This window comes from Meles meles, chromosome 5 (assembly GCF_922984935.1).
Source record: "Meles meles chromosome 5, mMelMel3.1 paternal haplotype, whole genome shotgun sequence".
NCBI classification, from domain to species: domain Eukaryota; kingdom Metazoa; phylum Chordata; class Mammalia; order Carnivora; family Mustelidae; genus Meles; species Meles meles.
Genome location: NC_060070.1, coordinates 43,762,774 through 43,776,589, shown reverse-complemented (window position 1 = coordinate 43,776,589; position 13,816 = coordinate 43,762,774). Strand labels below are relative to the sequence as shown.

At 35.9% G+C, this 13,816-nt stretch overlaps 1 protein-coding gene across 5 annotated transcripts in view; it reads left to right on the top strand.

Annotated features, from left to right (window-relative positions):
- ORC3 (origin recognition complex subunit 3) overlaps positions 1–13,816 on the top strand; it is a 63,276-nt gene that overhangs the window by 2,520 nt on the left and 46,940 nt on the right. For 2 of the 5 annotated variants that reach the window (XM_046005818.1, XM_046005813.1), the window contains exons 2-6: positions 1,796–1,850; positions 7,357–7,454; positions 9,342–9,486; positions 12,267–12,371; positions 13,614–13,762. In XM_046005818.1, coding sequence (XP_045861774.1) covers positions 1,796–1,850; positions 7,357–7,454; positions 9,342–9,486; positions 12,267–12,371; positions 13,614–13,762 — 552 coding nt within the window. Of the gene's footprint in view, positions 1–1,795; positions 1,851–5,422; positions 5,521–7,356; positions 7,455–9,341; positions 9,487–12,266; positions 12,372–13,613; positions 13,763–13,816 lie in introns of those variants that run through there. The other 3 variants (XM_046005814.1, XM_046005815.1, XM_046005816.1) reach the window with 3 other exon arrangements.

The following is a 13,816-nucleotide window of genomic DNA, read 5'->3' as shown; positions in this document are numbered from 1 at the left end:
ACTGCTAGCTTTTTTTTTTTTTTTTTTAAACCTATCTAAACTTCCTTTTCCTTGTCATATTTGCTACCTGTTAGCTCTCCTCCTAGACTGCTTCTATCTCAAATACCATCATTTTAATCAGCAGTTCAGAGTGGTTAACCATATTACTACCTGCCATACCTTAGGATCTATTCTGGGCCCTTGTATATCTCACTCCTTCTTAGCTCCTTTTCCCTTACTGAATTGCAGGTGGATATAGAAAGGAGTCAATGACAAGCTTGTTGTGGTACTACAAGATTTTTCTAAATGTGAATGGGTGTTTCAATAGTTCACTCGTTGCAAATACAAGAATATAAGGCACAGAACTTATTTTGGATCGTGTAATCCAAATGGCCACTTTATGTTTGCCTAGCTTTCTTTAGCACTGTCCTGAGATGACTTTTTCTAGGTATATTTCTTTCATTCTTTCTTTCATTTTCCATAAAAATGGTAATCTTTAAGGAGCCATACATGGTGCATGGCTTTAGGATTGGTAGAATAAACGTAGGACCAGTAGCTTGGGGGCTATGTATCACTAGCCAAATAATAACATGAAGCTAAATGTAGTTAGGAGATTACCAGCAAAATTACTTGGCAAGCATTCATTCCATATACTGATTGCCTAATGTATAGGCTAATGCCTGTCTTAGACACTGAGGAAATAATTATGAATTATATGCAGCCTGTGCTCTGAAGGCACTCAAAACTACTTGGTGAGACAGACCCTTAAATAACTGTGATACACAGTGAAAGTGATTTAAAACAAAGCAAAATAAAGGCCTTTAAGTGTTGTGAGATCTTAGGGAAAGGAATAATTCTAACTAGAGAACTGAGGAAGGTTTCCCAGCACAGATGAATAAGACTTTTATCAGATAAAGAAAGGTATATAAGATGAAACAATAGCCAAATTATCTATTTCCTGACTACGTTATGGATACTTGAAGTTTAATTAAAAAATAAATACTTCTTTTGAAATGAGAGAGTGTTATTCGTTTTAATAGTGCTTATGTTCTTTCTTCTCTGAGTTTTATAAAAACGGAATCTTGGGGCGCCTGGGTGGCTCAGTGGGTTAAAGCCTCTGCCTTCAGCTCAGGTCATGGTCCCAGGGTCCTGGGATCGAGCCCCGCATCGGGCTCTCTGCTTGGCAGGGAGCCTGCTTCCTCCTCTCTCTCTGCCTGCCTCTCTGCCTAGTTGTGATTTCTCTCTGTCAAAGAAATAAAAAATTAAAAAAAAAAAAAAACAAAAAAAAAAATGGAATCTTTCTGGGTTTAAATTTCATCAGCTTATATTTTCTTTGTCTCTTAGATTAGCTCCCTAAGAGTAAAATCGAAGATGAGCATCCCATGGGAAGGAGGAGAAAGAAATGAATAGTCCCCTTATTTAGAATTTTCTTGCTAAGGTCACCTGGGTGACTCAGTGGGTTAAGCCTCTAATTCTTGATTTCAGCTCAGGTCATAATCTCAGGGTTCTGGGATTGAGCCCCCGTTTCCGGTCTCCACTCAGCAGGGAGCTGCTTGGGATTCTCTCTGGCTCTCCCTCTGCTCCTCCGCACTGCTCTTGCACTCATATGCTCTCCATAAAAAAATAAGTAAAGAAATCTTTTTTAAAAAAGAATTTTCCGCTATAATTCAGATAGAAGAGAATTTCTCAGCATTTTAAAGAAATGCCTTTTTAAAAAAATCTGCTTATCCATAAAATATTTGGTTAATTGGATTTATCTGTTCCTTGGATACTTTGACTTTATGCTTTTTTTCTTCCTTTCTTTTATTTTTTTAAGGGCTGCTTTGTGTTTAAGCCAAACTTCAAGAAGAGAAAGATCTCTGTGCCAGTAGGTAAGATGTCTTAATATCGAATTGACTAATTTTCCTCCCCTAAATCTTAAATTTACCTAACCCTAGTTAAATTAGTAATTCTCTTGTCTAAATTTGACTTACTTACCTTCTTGATGTAACAGTTATGTTCCAAAGTGTAGTGAAAGGGATAAGGTACATTTCAGACTTTCAGTCTAAAAGGGAATCCAAATAAACCTTCAAAAGGCAAATTAGAAAGTAAATTTTCTTCAAAGGATATGTCCCTGTTTTTAAAAGGAGTTTGATTGTCTTAGGGGTGCCTGGATGGTCAGATGGTAAAGTGTGTGACCCTTGATTTCCAGGTTGTGAGTTCAAGCCCCACGTTCCACATTCGGCATAGAGCTTACTTAAAAACATATATAAATAAAATAAAATAAGGTTAACTCAGAAGGAAATTTAAAAAGCAGAGAGAGACTGTATTAAGAATGTCAGTGATTTCCTGGGTGTTGGTAGGGGAAGTTGACTACAAAAGGACAAGAGAAACTTTTTTCAACTTATGGAAATGTTTTTTAGATCAAGGGGAAGTTGACTACAAAAGGACAAGAGAAACTTTTTTCAACTTATGGAAATGTTTTTTAGATCAAGGACAAAAGTCCTAACTTTTGTTAGGACACATTAAACTGTTAAAACAGTCATATTTTATCATTTGTAAATTATTTCTCAATGAAATTAAATGAAAAATAAACTTTTTTTCACTTTCTTCATTCATTTCCAGATACCTGTTTGGTGGTCATGTTAGAAAGAATTGACTTTTTCAAACAAATCATGACATTACTGCCAGAAAATGTGTATAGAACTGGTTTTCAATTGTAGGTGCAGATTAGAATCACTTGGGGGAACTTATAAAAAAAAATTGTGTTTGGGGTTTTTTTGGTTATAATCGAGTTTTCATATATAGTTGTAAGAAAGTGTAGAGAGTTCCTTGTACGCTTTACCCAGTAATTTTCAGTGGTAATATTTTGGTAACTGGTGACAGTATCACAGCCAGGAAACTTAACATTGGTGTAATCTATTGACCATATTTGGATTTCAACTTGGGGAGCTTTTTAAAGATACTAATGCCCAGACCCCATCTCAGACCAGTTGAATCAGAATCTCTGGGAGTGGTACCTAGGTGTTGGTAATTTTTTAAAAGCTGCTCACAGGAAAAAAAAAATACGCAGAATGACAACAGATCCAGGAAACTCAGCGACACTGTCAAGCATCAGTCGCACGATAGGATCCCATAAGGAGAAGAGCGAGAAAAGGGGCAGAAGATTTGTCTGAAGAAATAATAGCTGGGTTTTTCAGCATAAAGTTTGCAGGCCAGACGGGGGTGGCATGATAAATTTCAAGTGCTAAAAGGAAAAAAAATCTACAGCCAACAATATTCCATCTAGCAAGGCTTTCAATTAGAATAGAAGGAGGGATAAAATTTCCCAGAAAAACAGTTAAGAGCAAACAAGCAATGTCCCTGTCACACATGATGTTATTGGCCTGTGGAACCCAAATTCACAGTCCCGCTGACCTCCTGCCGAGTCAGCAGACTCGGCCTGCCATCTGCTCAATGCCAAGTCACCACGCCTTCACTTCAGATTGTTAGGGGTTCAAACTGACACTCTTCCCCCAAACTCCAGCCCCTGTGCTCAAGTTTGTGCACAAAAGCGGGCATAATTATAACAGCAGGATGAAGCAACCCGAACAGAGACTAATTCTGTGGAATATATAATGGATTAAAAGGACTGTGCTAGGCTGAGTTTCCAACAAGCACATCAAAGAACAGTACATACAGCATGATTCCGGGTAGTAGAAGAAACAAACCTGGGAAAAATAAGATGATGAAATAAGAGAGGGAGACAAACCATAAGAGACTCTTAAGCATAGGAAGCAAACTGAGGGTTGCTGAAGGGGAGGGGGGTGAAGGGATGGGGTAACTGGGTGATGGGCGTTAATGATTACTGGGTGTTCTTTGCAGCTGATGAATCACTGAACTATACCTCTGAAACTAATAATACAGTATATGTTAATTGAATTTAAATTAGAAAAGGAAACCTAAAAGCTCCTCACAGGCTTATTCTTTACACTTAATATTCAATACTGTAAAAATTAATTCTGATGGAAAAATTATGATGTGGAATTAAGCATATGCATGCACTAGCTTTGAATTAAAAAAGAAAAACTGAACTATACTGTTATATGACTAAGGAAATAAAGAACTTGTAGTTATCGAATAGGATTTTTCCAAATCATCACATGATGCAGATCTTAGGGTGTTAGTCCTTTAGTTTTGGGACCAGCTAAATAAGAAACCTGTGCTCAAGGAGCAAATAATAAAATGATGGTTCATATTGAGGGGACCAGAGGGTAGGAAATTTGATTTATAATAAGAATCCATTTTCTCATTAACAGAATAAACCATTATCTTAAGTTCTACACTTTCTTAGCCTTAGTCTCAAAGAAACATGAAACTTTCTGTATTCCCTGCTTCCTCCACAATAAAAAGTGACAGTGATAGACTTAGAAATAGTGAACAAAGAATAGCTACAATTTAAAGTATTTTTAAGTGATGGACTTGTGAACATATTTCTGTAATGTTAAAGACTGCTAAACTCGAAGTAGTTCATTTTCAGAGAAAATTCAAGTTTCGTTTCCCATTATCTGTGAAGGATACAGAGCGTGAAATGACATCTAGTATTACCAGCGATATCATTACAACTAATGAAATTGCTAGCATTTATTGAATTTTTATTATGTGGTAGGTTGTTCTAAGCCCTGTGTATGTGTTACTTTGTTTAATCCTCTCAGCACACTGTGAGGAATGTATTATAAGTATCTCCATTAAAATATGAGGATACTTAGAACTTTCTCAGTGATAGTGCTAGTAAGTGGCAGAGCTGGGGTTTGAACCCTGTTGTCTGATTCCAGAACCTCTGGTCTAACCATGACTTGGTACTATGTCTCATAATATGAGGTGAGTGTTTCCTTAGAACTTTTTCTGTTGAATTTCAGCTATAATTTATTAAGATTTGTTCAGAGTTTTAGTATTAGTAAACCTAATGTATTTAATTGTATAATTTGAACTTTACTTTTAAGTACATTAGTTTTGTTTTGTTTTAATTGGGCTGACCTAAGATCAATAGATACTGTTTCAATATGAGAATCTTAGAGGAATTGACCCTGATTATAAAACAGATGGTGTAGGAATAAGGAAAACATATCCAGATTTTAGCACTTGCCTTCACTGGCTTCAATTCTTGAAATAGATTGCTTGAAGAAGTAAGAAGATGCCCTGCATTTTGTCCACCATCTGTCCCCTGACTTGAAGACACTTGGATATATACCTAAGAGAAGACTGGTAACTCTGCCTCTTGTCTGTGTTCTATGGATGACTGTACATCCATGAAAACGACTGGGCAGGACCTGGAGAGAGAGAGAGAGGTCTGGAGAGACTGAGACGGATGGTGGCCCTGGCCCTGTAGGAGATGTTTGCATTGAAGTCAAGCACTGTGCGTAGGAGCAGGAAGGAATCTGTCAACTGAGAGATTACATTCTGTAGATCTTCTCAATGCTGATTGGTTTTTTACCTTCCTGATCTATAAATGGCTGAGAGAAGTCATGGTAACAAGTTGAATGGTCCTGCTGCTGTTACTTCCCAGTTTCTGACAGTTTTTTGGTTAGTATTTTGGTGCCACATTATAGCAAGTAAAAAAATGAATGTCTTGATTTATTTTAACATTTTATATGATTTTACTCATCAAAGTAAAATGACTTTTTTTTGTTCTATTTAAGGCTACCTTATTATTCTCTTTGTTTCTTAATGTATATTTCCCTTTTTTTGTTTGCATTTTTATACTACAAGCTTGTCTTTTTTTTTTTTTAAGTTTATTTATTTATTGACAGACAGAGATCACAAGTAGGCAGAGAGTGAGAGGGAAACAGGCTCCCCACCAAGCAGAGAGTCCGATGCGGGGCTCGATCCACCCTGAGATCACGACCTGAGCTGAAGGCAGAGGCTTTAACCCACTAAGCCACCCAGGCGCCTCTCTTATCTTTTTACCATAAAATGACTTTAGTATATTCTGAGGCTTTTGATAGATTTAAAAACTATTTGCCTAAAATTCTGAGTCAACGATGAGCAGAAGCAAAGTTCCTTAATGTAAAAGGGAATCTGTATTCCAAATTATCAGCCAACATTAAAACTTGATGGTAGAATGATAGTGGCTTCTCAGTGAAATCAGGAACAAAATATGTTTTTTCACTGAATTCTTTAAAAGTTGTAGTTGTTACAGTGAAATACCTAGCAGTAAACAATAAGAAATATGAGAGAGTATAGAAAACTACAAGGAATGTAAAATATTTGATTAAAAGAAGAAACCTGTAGTGCTTTAGATGTACATTTTCTAACAGATTACAGATATCATTTCTTCCCAAATAAACCTACACATTTTATTTCATCCAGTCAAAATACTGTTTTAATTATTTTTTAGCAATGGCAAAATTTATTTGAAAGAATGGCTTAAAATAATTTGAAGAAGAATGATTATGTGTGGTGGTAAGAGGGAGACCTAGAATTATTCCGTATGTGAATGTACTGCAAGCTCCAGTCATTTAATGATTTCAGGTAGTTCAGGACAGCTGTGGGACTAGACTTGGATTCAGTAGAAAAAAAGAAGTTAGAAAATAGTTGCAAGTGCATTTTTAAGTACTGAGATAAAAGGGCACCTCAAATCAGTGGGAGACATGATGGATTATTTAATAAGTGAATGTTTTCATACTGAAGGTTAAAGCCCAAGTGTGTGTCATGAAATCAACCTAGTCATAATAGTTTAAAAAAAAAGAATAGAAAACATTTGCTGTCACATGATAAGTATTATTTTGTGGGACTTGTGTTTTTGTTTCTGTTAAACATCTGTGTATTGAATTATGATATAAAATGTATTCCTTAATGTGGATCATGGTTTAAGAAATTTGAAAACCACTGGTATTTTGTTAAATTGTGTTTTGATGAATGGCTAACCATTTGGAGGAAAACATTAAAAAGCATATAAAATAATATAGATAGACTAAATAAAAGGCTGGGCTAATCTGTGTCAATTGAATAAAAGAACAAGAAACATTTCATAAAGGAGAGTTCAGAGCAAATATATGAAGCAAAATATGCAAGGCTTTCAAATAAGCAAATAATGAAAATATGTTAATATTAAATGTTTCTGTCTCAAACCAAATCCATTAAATACTGTTAGCAATTTAAGTACATGATAGAGAAGTACATGATAGAACATAACCTAAAAATTAAAAATATTTTAATCTTATAGATACAATTACTATAATAAAAATACAAGACATAAATAAAATTAAATATAAAGGATACTGAATGTTACCTGTCTCCAAATATATATATTTTTGATACATATTTTAGTCCCATTCCTTACTGTGTGACTTTGCACAGAGATTTTCTAACTTTTATTATATAAAAAAGAAACTGACCTATTTCTTTCTGTGTTTTTAGAGGACTATTTTAATAAAGGGAAAAATGAGTCTGAGGACGGTAAGCTTCGATTTGAAACTTATCAATTGATATGGCAACAGATGAAATCTGAAACTGAGGTGAATACTTTTCTTAATGACTTCATATTTCTCTAATAATGTAAATCTCAGATTTGTTCCTTTCCATCTTCCTTTCCATCAATTTTCAAGACTATTGATGAAACATTGGTAATACTAGTTTAGTATAATATGTACTAAAAATTCACTTAATGTTCCAAGTATTAAGCATAGCTTCAGGTACTGGAACATATATTTATAATAGCTGCCAGTCCTCACAGCTTTTAAGTGGTGGCACTCTTTAAAATATCCATTCAGGGATGCCTGGGTGGCTCAGTCAGTTAATTGTCTGCCTTTGACTCGGGTCATGATCCCAGGGTCCTGGGATCGAGTCCCACATTGGGCTCCTTGCTCAGCAGGGAGCCTGCTTCTCCCTCTGCCTGCTAGTCCCCCTGCTTGTGCTTTCTCTCTTTCTCTGATAAATAAACAAATAAAATCTTAAGGAAAAAAATAAATTTTCCATTCAGTTATATAAGGAAGAAGTCAAGCTATTTTTAAACTACTTCATTCCCTCATCCTCATGTCCAGTTTCTATGTTCTTTATATTCCAGCTCTGAAATAATTTCTCTGCTGTGGCAGATTCGTAGCTCTAGGGCCAACATCTTGAGTGAACTTATTTTGTTTGACCAATACAGTGTTGTATATTTTTTGTTTTTTTAATGCCTGTGGGAGGGTATGCACTTTATTACTGCTTCCCACTACTCTTTATTGCTTTCCACCTAGGACTTTGCTCATTTATGTATTCCAGGTGACCCTTGAAAGTGTTTTGAGTTTGTGCTTTCCAGTTTAGGCCTTCATTTCTTAACCTGGATCATGATGATCCTCCTAACTGATGTCTCTGCCATTGATGTCAAACCCCGCAGGTCTGTCACTAAGTCCCTATGGCATCATTGGCTGAATCATGGCCAATGACTTGGGATGAAAAGTCCTTCCTGTGGCAGGCTGCAGGAGTTTTCCCACCTCACTGCCAGTACAGCTTCCCCCAGCCCCTTCACAGTGCTGTCTGATTCACCCATCTTAACCCTCATGGAATCATGTCTCTACTTCACATTCCTTCAGTGGTTCTCCCCACAGGCTAAAATCCTAACTTTTCAACATCAAGTATAACTTTATAGGCCTAGCCCCTTGCTTATTTGTCCAGGTTCATTTCCTACCACTTCTCACGTTCTTGATGCTTAGCTCTGACTGTGGTTCCCCAGGTACTTGGTGCTTCCTTCTTTGCTTCTCCTATACCCCATTCCTTCTAACTTTCCTCTCCATATGATCACCTCCTCCATCCCCTGCTCTAATGTTTTGACTCAAATATGTCACCTCCTCAGCTTAAGTTGAGTGGTGCTGTTCTTTATCATAGCACTCTACCCAATGTATTTTAATTGTAAATGTTTTTGCTCAGTTTTTTTTCCCCACTTTTTTAGGATAAAGACTACCTTTCATTTGTAAGGTGGTTAGTAGATGTTTGTTGAATGACTAAATGAGATTTTTTTTTTAGTGAGGGAGTCCAAAGTACTAATGACTGGAGATTTAAGGAAAAAACTTTTTTTTTTAATTTCTTCCATCTAGGGTGCCTGGGTGGCTCAGTGGGTTAAAGCCTCTGCCTTTGGCTCAGGTCATGATCCCAGGGTCCTGGGATCGAGCCCCGCATCGGGTTCTCTGCTCTGCGGGGAGCCTGCTTCCTTCTCTCTCTCTCTCTCTCTGCCTGCCTCTCTGCCTAATTATGGTCTCTGTCTGTCAAATAAATAAATAAAAAAAAAAAAGAAAAAAATTTCTTCCATCTAATAATCATTTTACATGTAATCCTTGGAATTCATAACAGTTTTCTTTCCCAAAGTTAGAAAGATGCATCAGATTACTACTAACAATAATTCATAAAGTTTTGTGTTTTCTTCATAGCAACTACAAGAGGAATTAAATAAAAACATGTTCAACAGTCTAATTGAATTTCTGCAAAAGTCTTGTTCTGAATTTCAGAAGAATTCAAGAGACTGGGGTTGTCAGATAAAACTCAGAGAAATTCCAACTGCTGCTCTTATTCTAGGTATGTATGGGTGTATGTTTGTTTTTATAATTAGTGGTTTTGTTGTTGAGTGTAATGGAGAATAACCTGGTTTGATAAACCTGTTTTGTCTCTTATAGAATTAAACTAATTATAGTTAACTTTATATACTTTCAAAACCAATAAAAGTTCTTTATGTTGATCATACATCAGTAAATGAAGAGAAATTGATCCAGGATTAGCTAGTACCCTCCTCAACTTTTTTGTCAGAAAAATGAAGAGGAAGTATATTTGTGTTACTCTTTTTAGTTATTTTATGAGAATATATGAAATTTGAATTCCGTAATAAACACTGGTGGGTAAATGGATTTTTTTTTAGTTGTCTCTTCAGTGGAATTATCTATGACCTTAATTTTATTTCCCTGTGCTTAGTTTATTAATATTAGATTGTTTTATAGTACTATATTAACATTGTTTAGAACAAGGTTTAGATGAATTATATATAAACTGCTCTCAAACTGCAAATTGTAAATTTCTTAGGCACTTAAATATCCATCATTAATGTCCCATTTTAACCAAACATCTGGTTGAGGGATAATGGAAAAAAATTTCTTTGGAATACTAGCAAATTTCCTTATTTCTTTTAGAAAGAAAGTTGGATTTATTTGGATTTCAAATGTACTCTTCATTGCACTTACAATTTGTTATTTATGCAAGGTGTGTTGAACTATCGGGCACTGAGATAAGGACTTATTTTATTGTTTAATACTGCCTTTAATACTGTTCATTACCGGGGCACCTAGATGGCTCAGTGGGTTAAGCCTCTGCCTTCAGCTCAGGTCATGATCTCAGAGTCCTGAGATCAAGCCCCAAATTGGGCTCTCTGCTCAGCAGGGAGCCTGTTTCCTCTCTCTCTCTCTGCCTGCCTCTCTGCCTACTTGTGATCTCTGTCTGTCAAATAAATAAATAAAATCTTTAAAAAAATAAAATACTGTTCATTGCCTAGATCTCATTCCTGATTTTCAGTGCACTACTTAGTCAAAATTCAGTGTACCTACAAAAGCCTCCAAGGGATTTTAGTAAATGCAGGTTTTTGTCAGTAGGTCTGAGGTGGGGCCTGAAACTCTACATTTATAATCGCCCTCATGCTGATGCCTGTACTGCTGATCCCATGCCCAGTATGAGTAACAACACACAGGGAATGAGTTTTATAATAATTTTATATAATTTTTATAATTTGAACTGCTTTTCAATGCAGCCTCACTTAATTTCAAAACCCTTTCCATTTATGGATGAGAAACTGATGTGCAGTGATGACCGGATTTTACTGTTTGGTGCTTTGTTTCTCCATGTCAGGTTATAATAATTGGAGGTGGAATGGGAAAAACATCGTCAAGAGCAATGGCTTGATAGGTTGTTGAGAGCACTGTTTAAGTCCCTTCTCTGCCAACTGCCAAAAAGGGAAGAGAAGCTAGTGGAAATGTTGTATTTCAAAGTCAGTTGTCTGAGAACATTTTCCCAGTTAACGACATTTTTGATTTTTTTGTTTCTAGTCCATTGTTTTATGCAACAGAATGTTAAATAGCTTGTAAAGTCCGTCAATGGAAGATGAGCTAAACCTGGTTTTGCTAACCTCCCAAATTCCTTCAGAGTTGCAGTATTGCAATCATAGACCATAATGCTTGCTAGGAATATCATTTTGATACTGTAAAAAAAAATCTATAGTCAAAAAATGCTTAAGCACAGTTGTACATTCTCTATTTTCAAAAAGGTATATGTCCATTTATTTATTTTTAAAGATTTTATTTATTTATTTGACAGACAGAGATCACAAACAGGCAGAGAGGCAGGCAGAGAGAGAGGAAGGGAAGCAGGCTCCTTGTCAAGCAGAGAGCCCGATGTGGGACTCGATCCCAGGACCCTGGGACCATGACCTGAGCCAAAAGCAGAGGCTTTAACCCACTGAGGCACCCAGGCTCCCGGTATATGTCCATTTAAAAATAACTTGCCAACATTTTCATTTATTGGCTCTCCTAGAAAAAAATATTTTGTTTCTTGGTGGCCTGGATTCTGAACCTTTTGTTTTTGTTTTTTTTCCAGCCAGTTTAATTTTTATAGTACCAATTATCAACCAGTTTCAAGATGTTTGCTGTTGGCACCTAAGTGCCAAAGCACTTTCTAGAAATCACAGATTGTGATGTCAAGGAAAGTATCAGTCAGAATTTTTTTCCAGTGTAGCGGGGAAATTACACTTAACTCAGATAACTACATGCGCAACACTAAACTCTGATTTGTGGAAATGAGAACATGAGCGGCTTAGCAAATACCTAAAGTACCTAAAGTTTTATTCGTTTTTAGGCTCTTCCCTTAGAAATTAGCTTACTGTATGCTTAACCTGTTGTATTTACTACAACAATCATTAATAGTGTTACTGATTAGATTTTCCTCGCTTGTGAAATTAGGGTCACAGTAAGCCTGGAATACATATCACTTCGTTTTGAATCATTATTTTAAGAGTTCTTTATGAATTTGACAGAATAACATCCTGAGATGTTTTCAGGGGTTAACTACATATCCTCAATAACTTTTTTTAAAAGAGAAGTTGTGCAATATACCCTTTCTGACAAATAAGTCTTATGTATGCCTCCAGTTATCTATTGTCAGTGGAGGTCTCTTCATTTATGCAGTATATATTTTTTTAGTTTCTGTTACTAATTGTATTTAAAAGTACTTTTAGTCATTCACTGAATGTGTTAGCCTTCTTGGTTGTTAAATTGTTAATAATACAAATGATGGTATAATAATGATCTATTATTCCATAGGTGTGAATGTAACAGATCATGATTTAACATTCAGAAGTCTAACAGAAGCCCTTCAGAATAATGTCACTCCATATGTAGTCTCATTGCAAGCTAAAGATTGTCCAGGTACAGAATAAATAATCTTGGTGAGCTGTTAAAACTCTCTTCTGACCTTCTGTATCTCTCTCTCTCTCTCTCTCTCTCTCTAGCTTTCTTTATCCCTTTTTTTTGTGGGAAGAGCATGGCACTACATTTTTGGCAGGGTGAGGTTTATTGCCTATGGCAGTAATCATGACTGTTCCTGGACTCTTTGCTACCTCTTACTTCATTTATTCTAGCTTCATCCTGCTAGATTAGCTTCACAGTCAGCAATAGTCTAGGCATTTTATGAGATGTGTTCCTTAAGCCAGTAAAAGTTGAATAAGTTGGAAAGTTTGGGACAGGGAGCTGAGAATTAAGGACTGGGGATTTGGCAGCTCTTATTTAGTCCAACAGAGAATAGACTGTAGAGGTTCATATTCACAGTGTCAAATCATCCTGCTATTCTACTCTGAAAGACCAGCATGGTAAAAACATAGTCCATCACCAGAGCCAATCTTAGGTAAATGAAGCCATTGAGTCATAAAGGATGTGGACACTAAGAGAGTAAAATGGGCTTAGATTTCAACTGACATAAGGGCTTTATGTGTTTATATTACTTTCATATTCATAAACTGATGAACTGATTAAATAAAAGCCCGGAGGACATCTTTTAAAATGACCCTAAGGAAGGTTTATAATCAGTAAAATAACTTAATGTAAATAACACTTCTGATTTTTTTTTTTTTAGGGGCCTTAAAAACCTTTCACTGTCGGGGTGCCTGGGTGGCTCAGTGGGTTAAGCCTCTGCCTTCGGCTCAGGTCATGATCCCAGAGTTCTGGGATCAAACCCCACATCAGGCTTTCTGCTCAACAGGGAGCCTGCTTCCCCTCTCTCTCTGCCTACTTGTGATCTCTGTCAAATAAATAAGTAAAATCTTTAAAAATAAATAAACAAAAATTTTTTTAAAAAAACCTTTCACTGTCTAGTGTGATTTAAATATAGATTGTTTCTCATAATTTTCATGTTTACACATTTGCTTAGGTAACTATTTTATTGTGGACAATAAACAAACTTCGGCTTAGTGTTAGTCTGAATTAGTGAAATTTAAATATTAAAGAGGAGATACTAATTAACATGAACAGTTAATATGTTAAGTGTTATGTTAATGTTAAGTATAGAAAAATACATCCTACCCAAATGTATATACTGATCAAGAACTTTCGGCTATTTCATATTTGTTTTAAAGAGAGATAAGCTTTCTTACATTTTTTTTACCTATTCTGCAGATATAAAACATTTTTTGCAAAAGCTGGCTTCACAGTTGATGGGCTGCTGTGTAGATGAGGACTCCAAAGAGGAAAGTATTCAGATTGCCCAGAAAAAGATACATTGTTCAATGGATTCTCTTTCTAGCTGGTATATGAATGTCACACAGGTAAGTGTAAACTGACAATTTTCTCTCTAGAAATTGGCATATGATTGAAAAGGC